Source organism: Malus sylvestris, chromosome 3, assembly GCF_916048215.2.
Source record: "Malus sylvestris chromosome 3, drMalSylv7.2, whole genome shotgun sequence".
NCBI lineage: Eukaryota > Viridiplantae > Streptophyta > Magnoliopsida > Rosales > Rosaceae > Malus > Malus sylvestris.
In genome coordinates, this window is record NC_062262.1 from 28,649,657 (window position 1) to 28,677,097 (window position 27,441).

At 36.5% G+C, this 27,441-nt stretch overlaps 3 protein-coding genes across 3 annotated transcripts; 1 reads left to right on the top strand and 2 right to left on the bottom strand.

The window, feature by feature from the left end:
- The first annotated feature begins 7,101 nt into the window (after window positions 1-7,101).
- On the top strand, window positions 7,102-7,617 carry LOC126617135 (uncharacterized). The gene is made up of 2 exons (XM_050285184.1): window positions 7,102-7,181; window positions 7,261-7,617. Exons 1-2 carry the CDS (start codon window positions 7,152-7,154, stop codon window positions 7,615-7,617), a joined length of 387 nt encoding a protein of 128 aa, XP_050141141.1. The 5' UTR covers window positions 7,102-7,151.
- Window positions 7,618-8,395: 778 nt separating this feature from the next.
- On the bottom strand, window positions 8,396-9,318 carry LOC126615717 (uncharacterized). The gene has a single exon (XM_050283594.1). The coding sequence runs from the start codon at window positions 8,993-8,995 to the stop codon at window positions 8,567-8,569; it is 429 nt and encodes a 142-aa protein (XP_050139551.1). The 5' UTR covers window positions 8,996-9,318; the 3' UTR covers window positions 8,396-8,566.
- Window positions 9,319-10,348: 1,030 nt separating this feature from the next.
- Window positions 10,349-14,063, bottom strand: LOC126615716 (G-type lectin S-receptor-like serine/threonine-protein kinase At4g27290). The gene is made up of 7 exons (XM_050283593.1): window positions 12,713-14,063; window positions 12,358-12,489; window positions 11,981-12,105; window positions 11,706-11,916; window positions 11,338-11,575; window positions 11,099-11,249; window positions 10,349-10,992 (listed from the first exon to the last, which is right to left on the bottom strand). The coding sequence occupies exons 1-7, from the start codon at window positions 13,977-13,979 to the stop codon at window positions 10,684-10,686; spliced, it is 2,433 nt and encodes an 810-aa protein (XP_050139550.1). The 5' UTR covers window positions 13,980-14,063; the 3' UTR covers window positions 10,349-10,683.
- Between the last annotated feature and the right edge of the window lie 13,378 nt (window positions 14,064-27,441).

The following is a 27,441-nucleotide window of genomic DNA, read 5'->3' on the forward strand; positions in this document are numbered from 1 at the left end:
AAATTAAAATGCAAATGATTGTCAAACGAGTCTTAAGTTTCTTGAACGCGAACTTTCTTTAGTCGCATTTTGAAATTGAACTCAAGTCATTAAAATTTAGCACTTAGTCGAATTTATTTTTTCTCTCATCAATGTTGGGTCGTTTGCGGCACCAGTTCTTCAAAAAGTTTTGAACAAGTCCATTGTACTGCAAGGAACTATGTATTGAGCATACCTTACTCTGCGTAGTAAACATCGAAGATTTGCATTCAATGCGTCAATGATGATGGTACGATTGAAAATGAGACGATTGAATTTTATTACATTTGCGGAAGAACAAGGCAATAATAATCCTACTATGATACATTTTCAATATGCTGAAAACACGATTTAATACACAAAGTGTATAATAAAATTAGTTGAAAACTTGAAAAAAAGAAATTTCAACCAATATACTAATACACTTAATGTATCGAATCGTGCTCTTGACATGCTAAAAAACTTCTCATACTATTATAATGCTTACATACAGGCAGCTGGAGCTAACACACAGGCTGCAGTTATGATTCGGACCCTCAAATGTAGAGACATGGGTCTGTAGTTTGGGTTTTGTTGGACCACACATAAAAGCTAGGCTGGCTTTAAAATTGAAGGTGTGTGAGTTGGTCTTCTTTGTCAACTCAAGCCCGAAGCTGATCTTTTCACGTAGTCGCGACTGTCTCCTAAAAGATCGGTGCCGTTTTAATGCTTCAAGATCCACGCCATCCGTCACGTTCATTAACATAATCATTTTTAGCCCTTGTTGAGAGAGATTATTAGTATGCTCGAAATAGGATAGAACATCACGTGTCATTATAAATTTGGAGATTTTTTTTTTTTTAAGTATCCCTCTAATTATATAATACATGTAGTGTTATATCTCTTATTCCAGACGCACTAAAAAATCTCTCCTTTGCGGGGAATAACAGATTTGATGTGCTACAACTACTCTCTCATATTTTTCATTTGATAAATATGTTCTCTATTCTTTAGGGAAATAAATTAGTACAACGAGATACTACAAAAACTGGTTTTATTTGTAAGTCACGTTTGTTGGGACAAAAATAGTATTGCTGACTTTTATGGCTTTTGATTGCGTCTATAAATGAACATTTCTTTTTCTAACAAAGATTTAAGCCCATGAAAGCCTTTGCACGCCTTCATTGTGGCAGAACCAAAAATTCAGACTTGGATTGACCTTTAGACTGTATAGAGAAATTTAAGGTCTTGTTTTTTGTATTGTCATGAAAAATTTTAATCAAAACAAGACTGGTGTAGCTTTAAATTTTTAGTATTGTATTAATTATATCATAAGAACAAAAAAATTGTATGAGCTTTGATAAAGAAAATGTTAACACATTTGATTTGAATTTTTTTTTAAGTCATGACTTAAAATTTGTTCTTGCTCTAAACTGTAAAGGCCTTGTTTATATTAACTAGCCAAAAAAGTGGATATAGTTTTTATGTGGTAAAGAATAAGGCTAATTAAAAAAAATGTGAGTTTGGTTTTTACATATAGTAAAACAGAAGACAAGTTATAATCCCAAAAAAAAAAAAAAAAACCGGACTTAATTCTTATATGGTCAAAAAGAAGGCAAAATTATAAAGGTTTTTTTTTATTTTTTTTATTTTTTTCAGTTTAAATTTTTTTTGAAAGATATTGGCGGCCCACACCAAGAAGTCTCGAACCAAGGTCACTTGACATTGCGAAACCCACCATTAGCCACTGACCACATGCCCATTGTTTTCTAAAATTTTCATATAGTAATCTTCTCTAATGTAGGTCTGCAATACTTACTAAAATTTACAGTTAAATCTTTAAAAATTGATAGTCTTGAGACTAAAGAAGATCTATTAATTTAGCGAGTGTTAAATAATCGATAAATTAATAAGTTATTAATTAAGTAACTAACAATTTTAAGTAATGTACATTGTATTTAGTTTTTTATTTTACGACCTAACAATTTTAAGTATTTGTTCAACCAAATAAAATTCCTGAATCTACTTTTTTTTTCTTCCAAAAATAGATTGTACATTATTCTATGTACTACATTATTCATTTTATGAGCATTTATGCAAGCAGAAACTCTATTTAAATAAACAAAAGCCATAGTAAGTTAGTAACACATCACATTATATATACAACAATGACTTCTAATCTCAATGGTGTTAGTAACACATCACATCATATATGCAACAATGGCTTCTGATTTCAATGGTGTAAAGAAATTAGAGAATTATTAATTTATATATTCTATAGAACCTATTTGAATTTTTTATAATGTATTATCTTATGAATTCAGTGAATTATTAATTTAGCACGTTATGCTCAAGTTGGGACTGACCAAAAGTGTCACAGCCCGTCCCTAAACTTATTGTATTATATTCTCGATGATGAGAATTGGCGGAATTACCCCTGAGGGATGGATCGAATCATTGGACTTGGGCAAAATTTTGGATTTATTTTATTGCCCTAGTTTATTTTGGTCAAGTTTAGACCTAGATATTTTATGGTTGGTGTTGTAAAAATGTTGTTTTGATGATGTGTTAGTGGGAGGACCACACGCACACACCCAAAAGATCTCTCCCTCTCTCCTGTGCCTTTTCTCTCTCTCCTCTCTCTCGATTTCTTGCAAATTTTGTACAAGTTTTACGGACGACCATTGCAACCCCCATTTCACGCACGGATCAAGCTTGTGGTTAGCATCATCATCTTCATCTCATCGTCATGAACCCATCCGTACCATTTTTAGGACGTGAAAAATTTGGGATCGTGAGAACCAAGAGGAAGCCTTGGTTCACTGGAGTGGAGTTAGGAGTGGAAAACTGAGAGGAAGTCTTGCTTGCAAATTTTCAAGTTAGGCCAATCTTAATTGATCGTGTGCTCGAGGCCCAGATGAATGATGAAGAGACCCAGGAAATAATTCAAGCAAGGAATCAGGGGAAGAAGAAAGATTTCAAGATTCGAGAAACCGATGGTATGCTTATGCAGGAGAGTAGAATGTATGTGCCGAATAATGGATGAGTTAAAGAAAGAAATCCTTGATGAAGCACATATTTCGGCATATGCAATGCATCCAAGAGGCACCAAGATGTATCATACCATTCACCCATTTTATTATTGGCCAAGTATGAAGAGAGAAATTGCCGAATATGTGAGTAGGTGTGCCATTTGCCAATAGGTTAAAGATGAAAGAAAGAAGCCGTTTGGGTTGATGCAACCGTTTCCCATTCCACAATGGAAATGGGAAAATATTACCATGGATTTTGTGTACAAACTTCCTCGTACACATAATGGTTATGACAACATTTGGGTGGTAATTGATCGGCTTACTAAGTCAGCACACTTTATTCCAGTAAGGGAAAAATATCCATTAAGCCGATTAGCTAAGTTATTCATATCGAAAATTGTGAAGTACCATGGTGTTCCAGTGGATATTATCTCAGATCGGGATCCTAGATTCACTTCTAAGTTTTGGATAGCATTCCAGGAAGCTCTTGGTACGAGATTACTTTATAATATGGCATATCATCCTTAAATTGATGGGCAATCTGAGAGAACTATTCAGACGTTAGAAGATATGTTAAGATCTTCAGTACTGCAGTTAGGCGATGGTTGGCATGATTGTTTGGATTCGATGGAGTTCACCTACAACAACAATTACCATTCAAGCATTGGTATGACACCATTTGAGGCACTTTACGGGAAATCTTGTCGTACTCCTTTATGTTGGTCAGAGGTTGGCGAAAGAGTTTTAGTGGGCCTTGAGATTGTGGACGAGATTACTCAAAATGTTCAGGTAATTAAGTCTAACCTGAAAGCGGCCCAGGATCGACAAAAGAGATTAGCAGACAAGCATGCCACTGACCAGAGGTATAATGTAGGTGATTGTGTATTTATGAAACTATCACCTTGGAAATGTGTTGTACGATTTGGAAAGAAAGGAAAGTTGAGTCCTAAGTACATTGGACTGTATATGATCACTGAGCGAGTCGGTGAGGTTGCTTACATGCTTGAGTTGCCTCCAGAGTTGTCCAAAGTCCATGATGTGTTTCATGTTTCAATGCTTCGACATTATGTCTCAGATCCTTCTCATGTGATTTCTTCTCAACCTTTGGAAATTAATTCGAATTTGACTTAGGATGAGGAACCAGTGACTATTTTGGATTGGAAGGATTGATGAGGAACCAATGACTATTTTGGATTGGAAGGATAAGGAACTGAGGAATAAGACAGTGCGTTTGGTGAAAGTATTATGGAGAAATCACTTAGTGGAAGAGGCTACTTGGGAGATAAAGGATCAGATGAGAGAGATGTATCCACGCTTATTTTATGACTATTAGTAGAAGTATTTGTGTGTGTAATTTCGAGGACGAAATTTTATAAGGTGGGTAGATTGTCACAGCTCGTCCCTAAACTTATTGTATTATATTCTCGATGAGGAATTACCCCTGAGGGATGGATCAAATCGTTGGACTTGGGCAAAATTTTGGATTTATTTTATTGCCCTAGTTTATTTTGGTCAAGTTTAGACCTAGATATTTTATGGTTAGTGTTGTAAAAATGTTGTTTTGATGATGTGTTAGTGGGAGGACCACACACACACAACCAAAAGATCTCTCCCTCTCTCCCGTGCCTTCTCTCTCTCTCATCTCTCTTGATTTTCCTGCAAATTCCATACAAGTTGTACGGACGACCATTGCAACCTCCATTTCACGCATGGATCGAGCTTGTGGTTAGCATCATGATCTTCATCTCATCATCACGAACCCATCCGTACCATTTTTAGGACGTGAAAACTTTGGGATCGTGAGAACCAAGAACCCTGAATGGAGGTACTGTTCATGCACACGTGAATGTGAAGTTTTTGGGAAATTTCAAGCTTATAGGAAGCTTAAAGACCTCTCCACGAAGCTCGGAGAAGAAAAATGACTTAATTTGGATGTCGGGAAGTCGAGATATATGCATTTGAAGTTTGGCCGGATTATCAAAGGTTCCCCAGCAAATTTCTGTGGATTTTAGGTCCCAAAACAGGTATAGTTGTGTTATACTCGTCCTAAGCTTCAATTTGGTTCAAGTTTCATGGAATTTGGTTGAGAATTGGACGAGATATGAAGGTTTTCGTGTTTTTCTAGTTTCCGATGAACGGCAACAGCGACGACGACCGGCGAGACTAACCGGAGAAGAAGATAGAATATTCCGTCAAAGTTGACGGAATATTTTGACGCCATCAGGTAAAACTTACAGATTCTGTTACTTTTTAACGGAATATTCCTAACGGCGTCACTGTTACCGTCAGTGTGCCTGGCACGTGCCCTCGCGTGGGCGGCACGTGGGTGGTTGGAAAATTTTTCTAAAAATATGGGGATGTTCGTGAGGTTGTTTAGATCACGTTGTTATATTCAAACACCCTATTTGAGCATTGTATGAGAAGTTATTAGCAAGTATTGGTTATGTGCTTTAAATTAACGTTTTTATAGTTGTTTCGCATATAGGGGAGACTTATTCTGAGGACAAGCGCAGTCAAGGGTGACTCGGGGGCTATGACCGTTCGACATACCAATGAGTGGGCTTTTAGTTTTCAGTATATACTTATATACTTGATATTTTCCCAAAAAATGTGTTTAAATGAAAGTATGCCTTGAAACGCCATGCATATAAATTTATTTTCCGTATATGAACTGGTATATGATGCATATTATATAATTGTGGTGCTGTGGACACTCAGGTAAGCCCAGGTGAGTTATGAATTTTGATTGTGATTAAAGTTGTGATTGAGAAACATTGAGCTCATAAACCTGCACCTAGGGTGATTGTGATTTAGCCAGAGATATGACACATTCCTGTTTATAATATCACCTCCCGCACCATATGCTCACATTGGATCCAATTTAGGTGCACAGTCTTGTCATACAGACCATCATAGGTGGTTCCGACTCGTAGGTGACTAGTGATTTATCGCCTAGCTATCATGAGAGCGTAGTATTGAACATAATTATATTACACCCAGTCTTGTCGTACATACCCTTTTAGTGGTTCCGAATTATGTGCAGTGTAGTGCCGTATAGGTCATTGTAGTGACTCCGGCTAAATTGAATAATGAGCTATGAATTCAGCCGTACAGACTATGCAAGGGTTCCAGCTACTATGTTATTTTCCATGAATTTATTCTCACCTGAGTTACTTATTCTATTTTATATTTTGGCATGGCATACTTATGAATATGATTATGTGAAGCATGATTTGAATTGAGATATTTACATATATATATATATATATATATTTATGCATGTGTTTATATTCTAATTCTGGGAAAATTTTACATGTTTTACGGCGAGGGTTAGAACTTTTGAGAAATGAAATGAATTTGAAAACATTTGTTCTTGCTCACTCACATTTTTTGTTTTGTGCCCCTCCAGGTTTTAGGTAAACTTGAGGTTGGTGGCGTACGAGGATTTCGACGGTTCTGACATAATAAATTAACTGTAGGATATTTTCTGGTACTGTATAACTAGTACTTGTCCACTATCAGGGCCGCTGTCAGCCACATCCCCGAACCCAACGACTCTTTTCCGTATCCAACGACGGGAATTTTAGGACCGTTGATTGATCCAACAATCCAAATTCAAATTTTATTTAAAAAAAATGTTATTTTAAAATACATTGAATCCAACGGCTAAAATCAAATATATTCATATCTAACGGTAAAAAAAAAAAAAGATCTAACGGCCCAAATTTAAATCTAACGGTTAAAATAATTAAAAAAAATATTTAACTCAATAATTCACCCAAAAACTCTATAAATACCTATGTATTTGTTCAAACATCCACACAAAACTCAATTTTCTCCTACAATTCTTCCAATTTTTCTTTCTACCATTTCTTTCCATTTCCAAATTGTTCAACATGGCAAGAGGATGTTGCTTTATGCTTGACATGGGTTTCTGTTAGCGAAGATGGTGCAATTGGCACAAATCAAAATAAAAAGGTTTTGTGGGATAAAATCATTGCAAAGTTTCAAGAAAATTACAACAGCTGCGGGAGGGACGGTGGTGGTGTTTACGATCGATGGAAGACTATCAATAAAGCATGCACTTTATGGAAGGGAAGCTTGGAGAGAGCCGTGGTTGGCATGGCTAGTGGAAGGAGCGCCACAGAAATTGTGAGTTTTTTTCTTGATATTTTATTTGTCATGTACATATTATTTTCCAAAGCAAGCACTTTATGTATTTTTTGCATAGGGTGACAAAGCAATGGAAATTTACAAGACAAGAGTAACACCAAAAAATCAAGTTTTTAAGTTGCAACATGCTTGGGACGTCCTCAAGGATTGTCCAAGGTGGGGAACCGATGCGGACCAACAATGGGGAAGATTATTTCAACATGAAGCTGCACCGACAAATGTCGGAGATGAAGATGTCAATGAAGATGTCGATGAAATGACCCTAACTCCTTCTTTTGCAAGGCCCTCGAGAAGAGATAAGCAAAAGGAAGCAAAGAGAAAAGGGAAGTCCCAAGATCCTGCAAGTGGACACATTGCTACCGGAATTGCAAAATTGAGCAAAACCCATAGCGCTCACAAAAAAGAAGCGGCCTGAATGAGTTTGCAAATGAAGGAAGAAGGATATAGGGAGCAAGAGAGGTTCGAAATAAATTTGATGATGGAGGACCTCAACAAATACACTCCATAAAGGAAGAAGTACTTACGTGGTAAGCAAAGGGAAATTTTGCAAAGGGATGCCAAAATGAGTATATTTCAAGATGAGAATTCATCTCAAGGCTATATCCCAAGTCCACCATCACCAAATCAAGATAGTGAATATCATTATTAAGTTTATATAGTTTATGAATTTTCAATTGTATTAAGTTTATGTGGTTTATTAATTGTCATTTGTATTAAGTTTATGTACTTTATTAATTGTCGTGTGTATTAATTATTGTTTCTATTAATCTAGATGTCTTCAATAATTATTGTACTTATTATTCTACGCTTTGATGTAGAATAGATGCCTTCAATAATTCAACCTCCATTCAATAATTTATCCAAGGTACTACACAAAATACTTTGCACAAGAAGACACTTAAATTTATTACTAAAAAATACGAACATAGTACACTTAAAATTATTACATAAATGCTCAACCAACATCATCAGCGTTCACCTTCTCGGCGCCATACATGCTCAACCAAATCCTTGTGGAGTGTGTCATGATCTTGGGGAGCTTGAATTTTATTTAAACGTCTCATATACTCACTCAATGCGACCCTATATTGTCAGGTCTCATATGGGGTTTCAGCGAGATATTCAACATCTCTTGCAATAGTTCTCACATGTGTTGGTTGGTCATCATCCACATCTTCGTCTGAATCTTCTTCAATTTTGATGTACTCATCTTCTACAATCATGTTATGCAAAATTATGCACGTCGTCATGATTGAATGGAGGTCTTCGGTATGCCAAAGTCGTGTAGCCCCTCTAACAATGGCCCATCAAGCTTGTAGGATCTTGAACGCTCTTTCCACATCATTCAAGTAAGGTTTTTGTCTCTACAAAAATAATTTCTTCTTTGCACTATCGGGATGAGAAAAACTTTTGACAAAGGTAGACCAACTAGGATAAATACCATCAGTTAAGTAGTAACTTAGCTCATACCTATTAACATTTACCTTGTACTGAAATTCTTGTGCCCATCCATTGACAACATCATCGAACAAAGGAGAAGACCAAAGAACGTTGATATCTTTGTTTGATCCATGAGTAGGAAATCTCAAACGCTCGATGAAATAATCTTTCATCATTCGGTCATGACACTCTTCTCTATCATGCTGCACAAATGAATGCCCCGTGACAGAACCACGATGGCTAGATTCGACATGGTGCTCATATTGCATAAGCGAGTTTGCAAGTTCAGCTTCGGCGTTGATCATTTCAGCATCCTCAATGTCAAGCCTTGCTTGGTATTGTGTCATCTGCATTGCCTTGCTACGCCTTCTTCAATCACCCATTGATGAGATATTGATGATTTTTAGGAAACAAAAACACTTTGAAAGTTGAAAAATTAGTGAATATGAAGGATGATTGAAGGTTGAAAGATTGTGTGATCAACTGATATTGGACCTGTGTTTATATAGGGGATGGAAGTTGAACGGTTGGTGAAAGTTGAAAGTTTGGAAGTTGAACGGTTGGTGAAAATTGAAAGTTTAGTGAAAGTTGAAGGCTTGCTTTGTGGAAAGATTTAGTGATTTTTCAATATTTATCAGAATTTAAATATTTTAGATTAAAATGTTCATAAAATTAATATACGATAGTCTACATAATTTTTTTTTTAAAAGAAAAAGTTAATTTAAGAAAAAAAATTAGCTTAAATTCATTCTTTAATAATTCCGAATTAAAATTTTAGGCCAAAATAGTTGAAGCAGAAAAACTGTTTCTGAACTAAAAGTTAAATTTTTCGAACGAAAAAAATTGATTTTTAACCCAAAAAGTTGAAGGAACTCTAATGAACATATCCACGACCATCTTCTGTGAATTGGCACAAAATATAATTGGTCCAACATCGGTTGGTTATGAATATTTTATAATCCCGATGCTGGTTGGGTGAATAATTAGCAGAAAGAAAAATGTAGAACGTTAAGGATGCTTGGGATGTCATTACGTATCTTCAATTATGCAGTCAAACACCTCGTTTCTCTGCACACGAAGTTGACTACCTAGCATTTCTGTTACGTGGCTTTTGGGTCAGAAATTATTTTCGAAACCGGCCTAATTCATCACCCTTTGTCAAACTTGGACTTTTGACCCTAGAAAAGAAATACTTGGACATTGGAAGTTTGGAACCAACCTCAACCAAAATAGCATGAATTTTTGGGGAAAATAAAACTTGTGCCGCGGCACTCAGGCAACGATAGTTTTGAGCAATTCTTATGAAGACATGAAATCCTTATATTTTCGTCACATCAAACCCTTCTACTGATCTCATTCGATTTGATACTTTCCTTATATATTATGCAACTGTATTTAATTTTTTTTTAATTTATAAGGAGTGTGACCCTGCCAGACCCTGCGTAAAGCGGGAGCCTTGTGCACTGGGTACGACCTTTTTTATAAGGAGTGTGACCAACTAATTGGAGTTGACATTATTCCTAGTATCTATTAATCTAATTTACATATTAATAATTTTTTTTTTTTTTTGCTGTATTTTGTTTAAGTCTTACTTACTGGTGATTTTATTATTTTTAATTTAAAAATAAATATATAAAAAAAAAACATCCCTACTCTCATGTTTTCTCTCACTCACTTCATCCCTCCTTTAATTTAAAAAACAAAAGTAAAAAATTTCACACTTTATGTGAACATATACTAGTTATTTAAAAATAAAAAGAAGAAACGAACTAGTTTCATAACCTACACATACAATGTTTTATTTACTTTTACTAATGAGATATATTGTGTAGCTAACACACACTCATTGTAGCTAACACACACTCAGTTAATCTATGTAAAAATAATTTTAGATATTTTTTTTTAACATTTCTCAATCCACCTTCCCATGTATTGACTATTAAGGCCAATCTTTTTCTGTGTCTCTTAGTATAAAAATATACATAGTATCCGCCATGTCGAATGTGTGGAAATCGGACCAATGAATCCATATATATGTTGGTTATCTAGCTACCACCGTGGTAATGGTAATTGAGCTTCCCGACTGGCTTCTACCTTCGTAGACTAAGGTATCGATCTCCTCGGAGCTTCTTTCAGTAAAGAAACCAGGCTCCTTCGGTTGAGGCAATGGCGCTCCCTCATTGCCTAACATGAACACCACTGATGACATTGCCGGTCTGTCTACCGGAAGCTTTTGAACACATAATAGACCTACTTGAATGCATCTTTGCACCTCAAACTCAACGTACGAGCACTCTAAGCATTGATCTATTAGTTCCGAACACTTGCCTTTGTTCCATAGTAACCATGCCTGGTTCAGTTGCAAAATTATGTATCTTTAGTCATACATACTCATCGAAAACTATAGTCTATAGCGCTCAACATTTGGAAAACCCACAGAAGCATGTAATACTTACATGTCCAAGAAGATTGTGATCGTGATCTGGATGGTGAAACCCTCTGTTCTTTTTGCCACTTATTAACTCCAACAAAAGAACTCCAAAACTGAAGACATCAGATTTCACTGAAAACTTCCCGTCAATTGCATACTCAGGAGACATATATCCGCTGCATGCAAACAACACAATGTCAGTAGTTGTTTATAACTAGAAAGGAAGAAACCCATGCATGACATGTGTTAATTGGTATAACTTACTACGTCCCAATTACGCGTTTTGTTTTTGCTTCAGTTTGATTGCGTTCGAAAATCCTTGCTATGCCAAAGTCAGATATTTTGGGGTTCAACTCATCGTCAAGTAAGATGTTGCTGCTCTTAAGGTCCCTATGAATGATTCTTAGTCTAGAGTCTTGGTGGAGGTAGAGAAGTCCTCGTGCGATTCCCATAATAATGTCGAATCGCTTTTTCCAGTTCAACAACACCTTTCTATTTTGATCTGCATAAGTCATCCCCCATATTAATTAACTTTGAATGACATAAACAGATCTGCAAAGGACTCAACCTAATGATAATTTGAACTAAATAAATATTAACAATTCTTAAAGATGGAGGGCAGAATCTCAGACCGAAAATGTAGCAATCCAAGCTTTTGTTGGGCATGTACTCATAAATCAGCATCCTTTCATCTCCTTCGATGCAGCAGCCCAAAAGTTTAACAAGATTCCAATGTTGAAGATTGGATATCATCGCAACTTCGTTCTTAAACTCTTCAATTCCTTGGCCAGAATCTTTTGAGAGTCTCTTTACAGCAATGAATTCTTCTTGGGTTAAGTTGGCCTGAAAATTTTGTCTATTAGCTTAAATTCGTAGAAAATATCAGCGTCAAGTATCGTTTTGTTACCTTGTAAACCGAACCAAAACCTCCCTCTCCTAGCTTGTTTGTGCGGGAGAAGTGATTGGTGGCGGCTGCAATTGTATCAAAATCAAACAGTGGCAAATCCAAGTTCTCCTCATTGTCTCTTGAAGCTGTAAAATGAAAAACCAGAAAGTTAAAAGAACGATGAGAAGAACGTGAAGGACACACAAGTATTCAAACACAATGTCTTTGTCAATGCATAAGAGTTTCCTCCAGCATATAATAGTTCCTAGAAACGTCACGGGGCATGAACATGATCATTCTCATATATTCTTTCACAGGGCACAATATATTGAAGCATCTTTTTTCGATATAATGTGTCCACAAATATAACAGCAGGGCGCATCTGCATTTTAACTTACCTCTTTTATTTCTTCTCCTCTTCAGAATTATACACCAGGAAAACAAAGCCAAACCGAGAAAAAGTAGCAAACAAACCGCTGATATGACTGAAATGAGTACTACTTTTTTATCATTCTTCCCACTCGTTTTCCCTGAATGTCATATACAAGATAACATCAAATCGTTAAACCAACATTTCAATATTCTGATTTCAGCACTTCTTCATGAGTTTAGGCCCTAAAATATTGAATCATAACAAAATTGCCTGATTTTGACCTATTCAATTTGATCCCTGCAACATCCAATTCAAAAGAAATAAATCTTGCTCTTGATCAATATCAGGAGCTAACATTAATAAAGCAAAGACTGACTTACATGGCACCCGAATATATATATCTTGCGCTTGATCAATATCTTTTTCAACGGACTCGCGGAGATCAATTAGGTCGCCGAACCACATCATACAGAGACTGCCTTCATTTTTGATATCTGAGTTAGCATAAGCTACACAAGAACAATTCTTCAAGCACTCTGCCTGGCATTCGCTGGTGCTAGTGCTATTCTTGACCCAAAAATCCAATTGGTCCGGAAGTTTCACATTTTCGATTTTCAGAAATCCTTCTCCCTTCGAACAATTCAGTGGGGTCTCCCTCCTGCACCCACGAGCCCAAATAAGCACCCCCCATTCGCTCGTTGATGCCGGAAAAAACCCCGGCAAGCAGTCACAAATGGGTGATTTGTTAATCTTGCAAAAGCCATTTGCTCCACACTGTCCATAATTACGGCACTCATCATTCCGCAAAGTATACATAACAGCCCATTCAGTGCTTCCATTGTTGACAAGTAACCGCTGGATCTCGCCAGATTCAGTAAGCTTTAACCTTGTGATGGTAGAGTTACTGACAGCCCCATATGCATAGTATAACTCATTGGAATTATACACAAAAATTGGATTCACAACCGCTCCGAACGAAAGGGCTGCACCAGTACCTGTGATTCGGATACCGTTCCAAGGTCCAGTACGAAACTTTTTCTTCGATCCCTTTGAAATAACAAGCTGAGGCAACAAAACACGATCCATCCCGTAAGTATATTCTCCAGGAGAAGGGTCGCTAGCATTTTTCCAAGAAGTCAAGAATCTGTTGAGGCCGGTTCCGAAGTTCCACCCCAACTTCATTTCCTGCAACAAAGTGTCCGTAGGGAAATCGAAACTTTGCCATACATAATCTTCTGAATCAGTTGCGGCCTTGTCTCTAACAACAAGATTTCCAGTCTCCAAAAGCTGCGCAACAGGATCTTCTGCTGCTCGGGAAGAACTGGACGACCAAAGAGTGTTGTTCATGTTGTCTAAGAGGATCAGGCTTCCGTTTTTCGATAATGTCAAGGATCCATTTGAATCTGCAAGAGGCTTTTCTCTGTTGGCCACCCATACAACAGTATCTGGAAAGTTCTTGTACCATATTCCTAAATACCGTAAACTGCCAGCAGAGAAGAAGCCTAATTGGAAGCTTGTGCCGGAAGAAACCAAGGTATTCGTGCCGGTGATGGATTCTGACGGAGAAATGGTATCAGCTGCTGTGGAGAATTGTAATAGTAGAAAATGGAGTAGAGAGGTAAGGAGGATGAAAGGAAAGGGCTTCATTCTGTGTCGTTTGGCAAGCAAATGGGAATGTTGGACCTTATCTTTGGAGTTTGCAGCCACCTTCTCTCCTTGACAATTATTATCTTGGAGTATTTAGACTTTTTTGTCATTTTCCATGCTATTGCACTTTGAATAATTCTATCGAGAATGATAGTTGATAAATCTAGAATTGTTCACACGTGCTTGCTAAAAATTACACATTTTAAATGTTTCCGCATCTTATTGGATTGAGGTGTTTGGCATAAAAATCATGCACTTATTGATTGCACAAGTAATTAAGTGGGGAAGTAATAGTATCTATGGTGTATCGCAGCCTGTTTCTACGAGGCTTCCTGACACGCCAAGATTGATTACTAGCATTTCAAGTTCAACAGATGTGAAGAGAAAGCGACCCTTGAATCAATAGTAACCTAGCATGAGTCTCCAACTAATACTAGATGATGTTTTCTCCTTCCAGGCAATGTTGCTTGACACGTACAACTGCCATGCCTGCTGCAAGCTCTTGGCCGTCAAAGTCCTTTGTCCCACGAGGTGCTGGCACTGGAAAGGAATGCTAGCTGGTTAGTTTGAAATTTGGAGAGAATATTTGTCAAAGCGAAAGATTGCAGAGAAGATAGCAGATACATACATCGCTATCGAATTATTTTTCAGTCTTTGAATTGGCTTATTTGACCTTACAAAATAATGCCTGCTTTGAGATCCCTATGAATGATTTGAAGTTTAGAATCTTGGTGCAAATAGAAAAGCCCTCTTGCTATTCCCATAATAATGTTAAAGCGCGTCTCCAGTTCACTTTCTTCATATATGAACTCTAGACATTAATTAAGTGCCGAAGGTTCAAGAGACCGTTGGACATGTACTCGTAGATTAGCATCTGTTATTTCTTGTCCAAAAGTACACAAGATTCCGGTATTGAAGTTTTGCAATCAAAACTACTTCATTCTTGAACTCTTCTAGACCCTGACATGAGTACTTCGTAACCTTTTCACTGCTATTTCTTGTCCTCCTGAAAAGCTGCCCTGTATTTGATCATATTGAACATGCATTTTTTTTTATAATCAGGTGAATGTGAAAACATATGCCTTCTTGTTTACTGTGCATGAAAAATTGTTAACTTTTAAACAGGGCCAAAGCCACCCTCTCCGATCAGATTTTCATAAGAGAAATTGCCAGTGGCAGTAGCAATGGTTGCCAAGTCGAATAAAGGTAGGTCTATGTCTTCCTTCCTGCTTTTGAGGCCTATCAAATGGGAAGTAAGATCGTACTGCAGTACATGCTAAGAAATTCAAGCCAGATGGATGAACATGCTTACCTCTTCTAATAGCTTTTTGCTTCCGAACTACGCAGCATACCATGAGGGCCAAGATTAAGAAGCCAGAAAAGAATGAAACCACTATGAAAATTGTTCGTCTCTTCTTCCTTTCTGAATCACAAATTGATTCTAAAAAAGACAATAGCATCGAGAAAATCAACAATTTGTTAGCATAGAAATAAGTGGTGCAGAAATTATGTCTTACAGCAGGTACTATTATACCAATGGTATAAGAAAACAGTTCTAATGAAGGTAATGGTATAACACACAGTACCTAGTTCTGAAGGTGGCAATTTTGTATAGATATCCAGTTCACTCTATTCATATATGAACTCTGTGATACTAGATCCCCAAACCATGCACATTATGCAGCCACATCTCCCCTAATATTTGAATTTGCATAAGCTGTACACAAACAATTTTTTAAGCACTTCTCCATACATTCCTCGAGATTCATACTCTCATTGAGTGAAAATTCTAACATGCCAGGCAATTTCATCCCTTCAAGCAGTAAAAATCCCTCTCTGCTGTGGCAATCCAACGGTGTCCTTCTCATGCATCCACTGGTTTATTAAACATTTCCCATTCTTCTTGAAACCTTGGAGTGACGCATATGGGATACCTGTTTCTACAAATAGCATTAGCACCACAGTATCCATAACTGTCACATGGATCATCTGGTAACGAAATCATAACATCCCATTCTGCGCTCTCAGCATTCAACACAAGGCGTTGCAAAGAACTGGACTGATCTATCCTTAATTGTGGGGCAACCACATTCTTATTAGCCTCAAACTTGTAATACTACTCATCTTCATGCAATTCCATTACTGTATTGAACACTGAGTTGGCTGGGGCGGGAAGACCACTGAATCGAACTCCATTCCATGGCCCTGTTCGGTAACTAGTTGTGGTAACCCCTTCACTGTCAATTTTATATGAGAACTCGCCAGTGGATGGATCATGAATGCTTTTCCATGATGTCAAATGTCGCCTTTATCTGGTGTTTATGTTCCAGCTCATCTTCATATCTAGTAACAATGTGTCACATGGATTATCAAAACTCTGCCACACATAAGTTGCAACACTACTTGTACTTGTATTGTCCATCAAAACAAGATTTCCGGAATCTAAAAGCTGCGCAACTCGACTTTTTGGTGTTGTTGATACATTTGAAGACCAAATACTACTTGCATTTCGATTGAGAAGAACAAGATTTCCATCGATGTCAATCGTGAGTTTCCCATAGAAATCAGTAAGTGGACTGTTTCTGCTTGCAGTCCACACAACTTTGCTAGGTATGTTCTTGTACCGTATTCCCAAGTACCTGTTCCTGGAGTTTCCCGGCTAAGAACAGAAGCCTCGTTCAAATCTTCCACCTCACGAAGTTAGGGGGGTGTAGTCAAATAAGGATTTAGAGGGATTTTAAAGGATTTTAAAAGACTTTAGAATCCAGGAGTAGTCAATTAGGATTTTAAAAGAATTTAAGAGAGTCCATTCAAATACAGGGGTAGTCAATTAAGATTTGAAAAGATTTTACAATCCTGGTTAGTCAACTAGGATTTTAAAGGATTTTTATTGAGTCTATGCAAATTTATATGTATTAAAAAATTTATAGATTTTGAAGGATTTCATTGAATGAGTGATTTTGTAGAATTTGAGAAGAGATGGTAAGCTTAAAAAGACTACAAAGAATCCCACCTCCACCCCTAGGATTTCATTCAACCCCCTTCTCTCTCTCTCTCTCTCATTGAGAATATTTCTTCTTATTTAGATTGCTTTTTTGGGGGTGTATAACATGTAAAGGCAAATCAAGCTAATTATCCACTGCATCCCTCCCTGACGAGGTAATTTGTGCTTCATTGCTAATACTGAAATCGTTTTCCTATTTACATACGAGTGAACCTATTTACAGTGTTGTCGCAATACATAGTTAGAGATAGGGTTAATTCAAGTTTTGGTTAAGTATACTGTATATATTCGTTTGTAAAATGCATGGATGTTTTTAGAGATAGGGTTCTTCCTGAAATTTCGTAAATACCAATGTAATTGGTATGGGTTGACTATTGAATCCCTCTGATTGCTGTTGTTTGTGTCTCTTCATGGTTGAACAATATATTTTCCTTAATGCGTCAACAATGCTTTGATGCCGGTTGCTTGTGAGAAGTCTTTCGTTGCTCTTGTAAGGCTGATGTAATGCTGAAGCAGTTCTTCCATTTTATGATTATGAGGTCCTCTGCAACGAGGAATAAAATGGTAGTGGCAGGAAATGGCATGTGCTATGTCCAATTATTGGATTCACGTCGAATGTAGCATTCATCTACATGTCTTTCGGTAACTTGGGTCGAATTTTCGTGACGAGACGAAGTTGAGTTTTGTGGGGAGGAATGGCACTCGGTTCATCTTGGATGGCAAGGCATTTTAAATTAATGGGTGGAATTCGTCAGGGAGAACTGGGCATTGGGAAAACATGGAGGGTTGGGAGAACTGGGTGAAGTTCTTAAATTTTCTTTTCAAGTTTTTATTATTTTTAATCTTTATTTTCTATTTAAAAATAATTTTTTAAATGACAAGAAATCTCTCAAAATCCATTCAAATCTTTAATCAAAATCCATAAGAATCCTTAAAAATCCATCTGAAAGTTGTAAGGATTATACAATCATTTGAAATCTGTCACTTAAGTCTTTTAAAATCCTGTAAAATCCAAATTGACTACACCCTCCTTAAAGTCGGAGAATCGTTGACAGACTGGTTAAAGATTATGGTATCAGCTGTAATCGTCAAGTTCAATAAGATTAACAAAAAACCAGGAAGAACAAGAAAGGGAATGGAATTAAGCATTTTCCATGAACAACAAATGATCTCAATGACTTTTCATTTCCATGAACAACGGATTAGTAAACGCATCCATTTTCTTGGCTATTGACTGACTGAAAACATTAAAGTCCGTACAGAAGCAATCCATGTCAATTACACGGTTCTCTGGGTTTTTCAAATTGGAAAATGATTTATAATTTGCATAAAATATCAGGTAGTTGTGGTGTGGACTACAAAAATTAAAAACAATATAATGCAAGTTAAAGTTGAAATTAAGCTGTCCATTGTGTGGCTTAGTTAAACTCATTTTTCTATAGCATAATCGATGTACTAGAAAAAATAAAGTTAAGGTTGAAATCATATGATATCAATCGTATATCATAGTACTCTACATATATTTTGGTATGCTTGTTAAAAATTTGAAATAGACAACTTGATTTTAATTATAGAAAACTTCATTTTAATCCTTAAAAAAGATGAGTTTTAGATTATAACCATATGTAAGATTAAAATCCAATTTTAGTCCCTAGCACATTTAATCATATCATTTATTAGTTGTATTTTGATGTTTTATTTTATCTTTTTATTTTTATTTTAATGTATTAGTTACATTTAAATTTAACTTTTATTTCATTCATCATAATATATTTTAATGTCTACATTTAGGCAACTAATTTTTTTTATAATATATATTCCAATAACAATTTTGTATGTTCTTCATTCAGGTACATTAATACATTTGAATATTTTGGTATATCCATCGGTACAAACATGTAGTTACATTGATTCAATATAATGCATTTTGGTCATTATAATGTATTTCGTTACATACACTTTGGTACACATATTTGAGTATTGATTTTTAGGTACATTAATTCAATTATTATATTTCGGTAAATACATTTAGGTACACACATTTTGGTACTAATATTAGGTACATATATTTTTGGTATTGACATTTAGGTACATACATTTCAGTATTAACATTTAGGTACATTAATTCAATATAATACATTTCGGTACATACATTTAGGTTCATTATAATATATTTCGGTACAATCATGTCGGTACAAATATTTCAGTACAAAAAAAGTCAATTTTATATATTTTGGCATAATCATTTCTGTACACTTATGTATTTATATATTTTTGTATCACAAATTTCTTTTAATATTTTCTCATTTACATTCATTTCTAATTAAAAAAACTAAATATGAGCATATTAATAAAATTAAAATTTAATATGGAGAGATTAAATAAAAATAAACATTAAATAACAAAAATTGAATGTAAATTTTGATAAAAATACATTCAAGGGATTAAATTGAATATTTAATCTAGCACTAGGTTTTTTTTAAATTTTAATCTTTTGCAAGGACTAATGTTCAAAAACCCCTTTTAATTATTGGATGTGGAAGGACTAAACCAGCAGAAAAATACCATGGTCGTCAGCGTCAGCATATTTTCCTTAATTCTTTTTATTATTCTGGTTGTTTTGTGATGGAAGACCAATATCGTTTTAAAAAATAAAAATTAATGAAAATGTCTTGAAAATTTTGAGTTTTAACGATAAAGACAAGATAAAGGGTAAAATGAATAGTACCAAAAGTTTTTCGTTAAAATTCCTTAAAAAACTAAAAACAAGAAACCAAGGCAAAGTCTTGCTATGGGGACCCGGTCATGGAGGTGGATTGTCTGTCCTCCCATTTTCATATTCTTCTCATCCTTTCCTGTTCTGTGTGGTCATGGTTAAGTATGTAAATGGAAGGACAGACAATCCACCTCCCCCGGTCATTTCTCAATGCATATCAACTCTAATAAATTAGTTCGTTTATTAAAAAAAAACATTTCTAATAAATTAGTAAATATGTGCAAATTCAAGAAAAAAGAAACTCGAACGCTATTAAACAAAATAAAAACTAATTAAAAGGATTTAAAATTTTACATTTTAACAAAAATATCATTTAATAATAAGGACAAAAAACAAAAAACACAAAAAAAAAAAAAAAAAAAAAAAGAAAACACAACCCAAAGCGCTTGCAAGTTGCAACACCCTCGCCGTTTTCTTCCTTTCTTGCTAATTATCTCACATCTCTGTTGCCTATATGATAGCTCGTGCCTCTGACTCCTCGAAATGTGACTGCAAATATGAACAATTGAAGTACAAATTTAGGTAAGCAAATACCGAAGAGAAACGGCCTTGGCGCATTTTGCCGGCATAGGCGGCTTTGCAAGCGTGGGAACCGAGGTCGAGTACAATATCTGATACCTCACCTGCAGCCAAAGAAACCAGAAATCCCCAACAAAAAAAAAAGAGAAATCTATGTGGCATGCGTGCAGTTAGATTTTTGGGATATTTGTTGATTTGTTCCTTGAACTTGTATGTAGCTGTCAATTTTTTGCTGAACTTTAATTTTAAACAATTACACCTTAAACTTTTTAAATTAGACAATTTCTTCCTTACATTTTTATATTAGCCGATTACCTCACTGAACTTTTATAAATAGTCAATTCCCCTCTTAACATTAGATTTTAAAAACTTTCATTCAATTTTTCATCCTTTTTGCCCTCATATAGTTGTCATGTGTTGTTTTCTTGATCAAGATGAATGGAAAATTGGATGTAAATTTTAAAATCTAACGCAGAGGGAAATTGACAGAGGATAATCAGCTAAAATTAAAGTTCAAGGGGGAAATTGGCTAATTATAAAATTTTAAGAGATAATCAGTTAAAATTAAAGTTTAGAAGGAAAATTGGCAGCTCTATACAAATTTAGGAGATAAATCGACAAATATGCCTATATTTTTTAAGGAAAACTAATGAAAAAGGTTTGAAAACTTTGAATTTTAATGATAAGGACAAAATAAAGGGTAAAGTGAATAGTACCAGGATTGACTTTTTAGTGTAAAAATGTGATTTTTCGTTAAAGTGAACAGTACCGGGTGTTTTTCGTTAAAGTTCCATATTTTTTATGAACTCACCATCTCCGTACAAAATTGAAGCTAAATATCTCGCACCTCCAACCTGCAAATTTGATTCCCCTACTACAAACTTTTGGCTTTCAAATTTTCTAGCAATTCTCAAATATATTAAACCAAAATTAAGAATTTTAGAAAGGTTTTTTTTATTAGCATCCCACAAAATGTTGAATGCACATCACATTAAAATTTAATATTAAATGACTTATTTACCCCACTATGCAATGACAATTTTGACCTTATTAGGTTTTTAAAAAATAAAATAAAAATCTTTAAATACACCCCAAATCACTAAACCCTATTATTTATCTTCTCAACTATCAAAATCCTCCCACCCTCCATTGTTGAACAAACCAATGAAATTACAAACATGTTGATTGAGAAAAATTGCTTTTGACGAATGGAACACAAAATCAATGTTTCGGAACCTTTATATGAGGTAAGAGTTCATATGCCTTTTTCATATCCCTTATGGCCTCAACTATGTTTCATTGGTGGTTTGGTTAATTTCATATTCCTTTTTTTTTCTTCTATTGGTTATTCATTTTCTTCTTTGCAGGTTACAACTCCAGCTAGTGATCTTCTTAGAGAAGGTTTGGTTATGTCCCTTGAAATGAACATTGGAAAGCGACAAAATATTTTGGAGGTTGGACCTGAAAATGCATCGCAGGTTTGTTGGCATGTACCACTCTGCTTATTGATATTGAGTTATATGGTTCTTAACAAATAATTGAGGTGTATGATTCTTAGTAAATAAATGAGGATTTGATAATAATTTTTGGTGTATTTAAATAGGATAGCATACAAGGCAATACCTTTATAGGGGACAGTGAGGTTGCAACAACGAGTGTCGTTGATTACACAAACGCATTTAAAACTGACGAGGTAACTATTTTTAGTATATTGAATGTGCATCTGTGAATTTCATGGAAACTCTTGCATTCTTTTATGCAGCATAGTGCATTAGGTTCATAATAGGGAATAACATATGGGTTGGAATCTTAGCATGTCTACAAACATTTTGTTAGTGGCAAATGGCAATGATCTTGTATGTACAGGTGTTCAAAAGTAAAAATGATTTGCTTGATTGGACTCGCGCACAAGGAAAAAAGAATAATATGGTTATTGTCATTAAGAGGTCTGATGCGAGAGGGGTTGACCGAAGGAGGAAGAGAGCTCGAATAACATTTGCTTGTGAGAGACATGGCGAGTATCGATCCATATTGAGGAAGTCTGATATTAATGACCAAAATTCTGATGCAAATAATAAGAAGAAGAAAGAACCCAGGAATATTGGTACTAAAAAATGCGGATGTCCATTTATGTTGAAAGGAGTCAACGTTGGAGAAGGAGATGAATGGAAATTGGAGGTTGGGTGTGGGGTGTATAGAAGATGTGGGGTGTATGTACAAAATATAAGGTGTATATTGAGAATGTGGGGTGTGGGGGTATTATGGGAAAGTATGTGGGGTGTATTAAGATAATTTTTAAGTGAAAAAGTAAATGTGGTGTGTATTAAGTATATGAGGTTTATTCAACAATTAAAAAATAATGTAGTACTCATGTTTAGTTTCAGAAATAATTAGTGTTCAGTTTTTAGAAATAATAGTGTAATACCGTTCATTTTGAAAAATAATGCAGTATCGTTTTGTTTCAAAAATAATTTAGTACCATTTAGTTTTAGAAATAGTGTGTGACTGACGCGCGAGACCCCGCGCGTCAAATTTTTATTATAATGCAGTACCATTTAGTTTCAAAAATAGTGTAGTACCGTTCAGTTTCAGAACTAGTGTGTGTGTGTGTGATGATTTTTATTACTTAATTTTATTTTTCTATATTTAACTTTGTCATTTTCATTAAAGTTTAAGCTATTTTCATTAAATAAAGTTATATGATGATTTTTTGTTAAAATAAACTTGGCCCATACCATTTTCATTAAACTCTCATAAACAAACTATATTTTTTTTAATTACAAAACAACAACAAAGTCTTATCCTAATTACAAAACAACAAAGCCTTATCCTAATAAATGAGGTTGTTTGTATGAATCTTAGAACACTATTGCGTCCAGTTTTGCGCTAAATCTTCTGATATGTCCAAGTACACAATGTATTTTCTTAAAGTCTATGTCCAAGTCTTCTTAGATCTTCCTCTACCCCTTTTTCCCTGAGTCTTTATCTAATAATCGCATTTTCTAACCGAATCATCTGATGGTCTTTGGTTCATATGTCAAAATCATCTTAACCAATTTTCTTTCATCTTATCTTTAGTTGTGGCCATTCCTACTTTACATCGGATATCTTCCTCCTTAATTTTGTACTTTCTTGTGTGCCTACACATCAAACGAAGCATTCTCATATTTGCTATACTCATTTTTTGCATGTGGTGATGCTTGACTGCCCAACATTCCGTACCATAAAGCATTTCTGACCTTATTGCTATCTTATAAAATTTTCTCTTGAACTTCAGTGGCTTATGACAATCGTACAACACACCCGATGCACTCTTCCATTTCATCCATCCAACTTGTATTCTATGGTTGAGATCTCTATCCAGTTCTCTCTTTTTTTTGCAAGATAGATTCAAGATAACAAAAGTGTTCACTCTTTGGTACTTATTGGTCTCAAATCTCCACCCCTATCTCATTTGGACCCCTATTCCAACGAACTTGCACTTCATAGCGAAAAAGTTCACTCTTTTGTAGTTTTTTATTGCAAAAGAAGAAAAGTTTAGTTGAAAAAAAAAAGTATCTCCTATTTAATTAAACGCTTAAGTGGCATATTCAATATTATCAAACAAGTAATAATACTAACAACATTTGTAGGAAGACAATTGCAGGTTCCAATAAAAAAAAGGAAGTTATTTTAGGTGTGCAAAAGTTGAGGCTCTAGGAAGCTTTTCAAGGTTGTTTTCATATAATTGTAGCCATAGGACTTTTTGTCAAGGTGACGATTGTTGTGAAGTTTAACTCACTACTGGTCTTGCGATTGAAGATCTGGAAGAGGTGACTGGTATCTCCAAGAGACGACGAAGGCATCAATGAGGCTTTGAGCGCGAGAAAGATTAAGACCTAGGTAAGATTTATGTTTGGCAGAAATTGTGCTTTTATATTCTTAATTAAAACTTTTGTGGATGTAAATTTTCTCCGTCTTCTCTTTTGATGAAAATGCACCTGTAAAATAATAACACTTAAGATCGAGGCCAAAAGTCTCATGCGCCCATGATGAATGGGGCTTTGGCCGAAGAATCTATGATGCAAAAGTTAGAATTTGAGAGAAAAAGTGTTTAGGAATTTTTAGGGAGAGAATCAACTTGCATTTTGGTGTGAAGATAGGGCTATATATAGGGGTGTGGCCGACCCTATTTGGAGACATAGTGACCGACCACTTATGGTGGTATTTTGAATATAATTGCAATGGTAATTAATCCTAATTTGAAAAGAATAATTGGGAGTTACCTTGTGGGTGAGGATTTGATGAGTGATGATAGGGTTTTAAATAAATACCATTTTGATCACCTTTGACTCTTCCTTGATTGAGCCGTTATTGTCTGTTGCATGCGCGTGGGAATCCCGGTGTGCCTCGAGGGTAATTTTTTCATTTTCACCCAAAAGTACACGTGTCGCCTCCATAATTTTTTTGATTATTTTTTGCTCCACAAATGCCCCCACACCTGCTGGGCTGCTCTCAAGAAAAGGGCAACAGGTGTAGAGATCTCTAGCTTTGATGAAGATTCCCACTTGGACTTGGAATTAGATTATTCTAGGAAAGGGAAATAAATCGACTCTAAAGCCTATTTAAGTCTACCTTAAGTATGAGATTAGATCAACTTCAGAAGGCAATTATTTATCCCTACAAGAAAGAGAGAAAGCTAGAAGATATTTGTTCCCCCTCCCCTAACACTCTTCTTTACTTGCTCGTGCAAAAAACCGTTTTCCATCGATTTCTTTGTTTTCTCCGCGCCGCACCAATGTAAGAAAAACTTAATTTTCTTTGTCTTCTTGTTGAGTGGTGCTGCCATAGGGCAATCGAGGTGGTGCACCATGTCTACTGGTAGGGGCCAAGTGTCAGCTTGGTATTGGCTGAGGAAGTGGTGTGGCAGGGGACACAGCTTGTCCTGCTCGGCTTAACTGAAGCCAAAAGCTGGCTAGACATGGGCCAAGGAAGTGGCGTAGTATGGGCTGCTTGCCAAGAATGAGGAAACTGTTTAAGTTTGATTTCTCAACTGCCATAAATGGAGTGTCGGATGAGCGAACTGTTGAGTGCAAAGTGGCTACTGCCCCCTGACCATATGCTTTTTCGAGTATTTGATCTTTTGAGTTGTGTGGCCTTCTTGCACTGGAGAGCAATTAGTTTATCCTCTTATACTGGAGAGCAGACCCATATGGGTGTCGGGGAATTAGTTTACCCTATCGCACTGGAGAGTAATTAGTTTATCCTCTCGCGCTGGAGAGCAGACCCAGATGGGTGTCAGGGAATTCGTTTACCCTTTCGCACTGGAGAGTAATTGGTTTATCCTCTCACACTAAAGAGCAAGCCCAGATGGGTGTCAGGGAATTAATTTACTCTTTCGCACTAGAGAGTAATTAGTTTAACCTCTCGCGTTGGAGAGCAGACCCATATGGGTGTCAGGGAATTAGTTTACCCTATCGTACTGGAAAGCAATTAGTTTATCCTTTTACGTTAAAGAGCAGACCCATATGGGTGTCAGGGAATTCGTTTACCCTCTCACATTGGAGAGTAATTGGTTTATCCTCTCGCACTGGAGAGCGGGCCCAGATGGGTGTCGGGGAATTAGTTTACCCTTTCACACTAGAGAGCAATTGGTTTATCCTCTTGTGCTGGAGAACAGACCCATATGAATGTCGGGGAATTAGTTTACCCTCTCGCACTGGAGAGTATGAAAGTCATTGTTGTGAGCGCATCTGAGGAAAATTGGAATGCTAGACAATTGAAATAATCTTCAGCATATAAGGTCTTGTTTGGCAATCTGCTTAAGACTTCGTACTGCTTGTGGAACCCATGTAAAGGTGTACGTGGGAAGCGCGGTGAGCTGCTCCCAGATTTTCTTCAAGTATTGCGCCATTGTTAGATGTTTCATTGTGTGCCATTTTAAGGCTTGGTTAGTGATCAACTGAAAATCTGAATGGATTGCAAGCTTCTTCACCGCTAAGTCTTTCACTAGCAGAGGCTGCTAATAAAGCCTTGTCTGCTGCTTTGTCGTTGGATACTTTGAAGTTTGGAGTGTTATGTGCTTGGTCAGCGTGAGCCACAGGGCAAAATCAACACGACTAGGGGTTATGGTGCAAGATCGGTATAATTATGAGCCATAGTGACATATCAAAGGTTGTTGGGAGCTATGAAGTAGGTTGGCACGGCTATGAGCGCAAAGCTAGGGCTAGCTTGGGCCAGGTTATGCATAACATGAGGAATTTGACCACTAGGTCCGTGATGCTCGGCTACTAGACAAGGTCTGCCCCCGATTCTTGGTAGTTGGGCTGGTGTGTCCTTCTAGTACTCGTCTGCCCCCAGCACGCCATTAGGCTGAGCTGTTGCATTTGTTGGAACATAAGTAATCCTTGTATCTGACATTCTATGTAGGATAGTCCCATTTGTTAGATCTTGTTAATCCCACTTATGTTGGTCATGTCCTGTCGTACACCTTATCGGTGACCTCGTTGCATTGGAAATCACGTAATCGCTTGGTCAATAGTTACTCTACTTCTTCTTGAATTTGCTTTTGTTAAGGTAGCGGAGCTCTCAGCTGCCCCCGATCTTGACCTACTGGTCTAGGCTGCTATTTTACGTGTTCGACTCGTTTATGTCGCGGCTGTGGTGCATGTGGTACGTTCCTAGCGGGCGAGCGAATTCCTTGCAAGCTGCCGGTTAAACTTGAGCCAAATTGAGTGATTACTTCTCTCCATCCATCATGTTGCCTACTTCGGTGTGAAGTGGATGATGCTCCTTGCTGGTCTAGTCACGAATGAACACTTCGCATGGAAGGTTGCTCATGTTGATTATCAGAGTGTGGACCCAACCGTGAGTGTATGCTCGTTCATTGTCCTAGCCGAGAGTGTAAGCTCATCCGCGCGCTAAGACGAGAGTATACGCTATCTCGGGGGCCCAGTCAATAGTGTATACTACCAGAATGCTCGATTAGTAACTGGTCAAGTGGTTGCTTGATGGGACGCTGCTGAAGAGGTTCGTCGTCTACCCTTATTCTACTTGGGACACCTCGTCTGGGGCACGTTACATCTCGGTGTGCCGCAAGAGCTGATTCACCAAGGTCGTCTGTTGTGCGAGGGCGCTTATCAACTCTATAACTTGTCGAGACAAGTATGGTTCACCATTCAGGT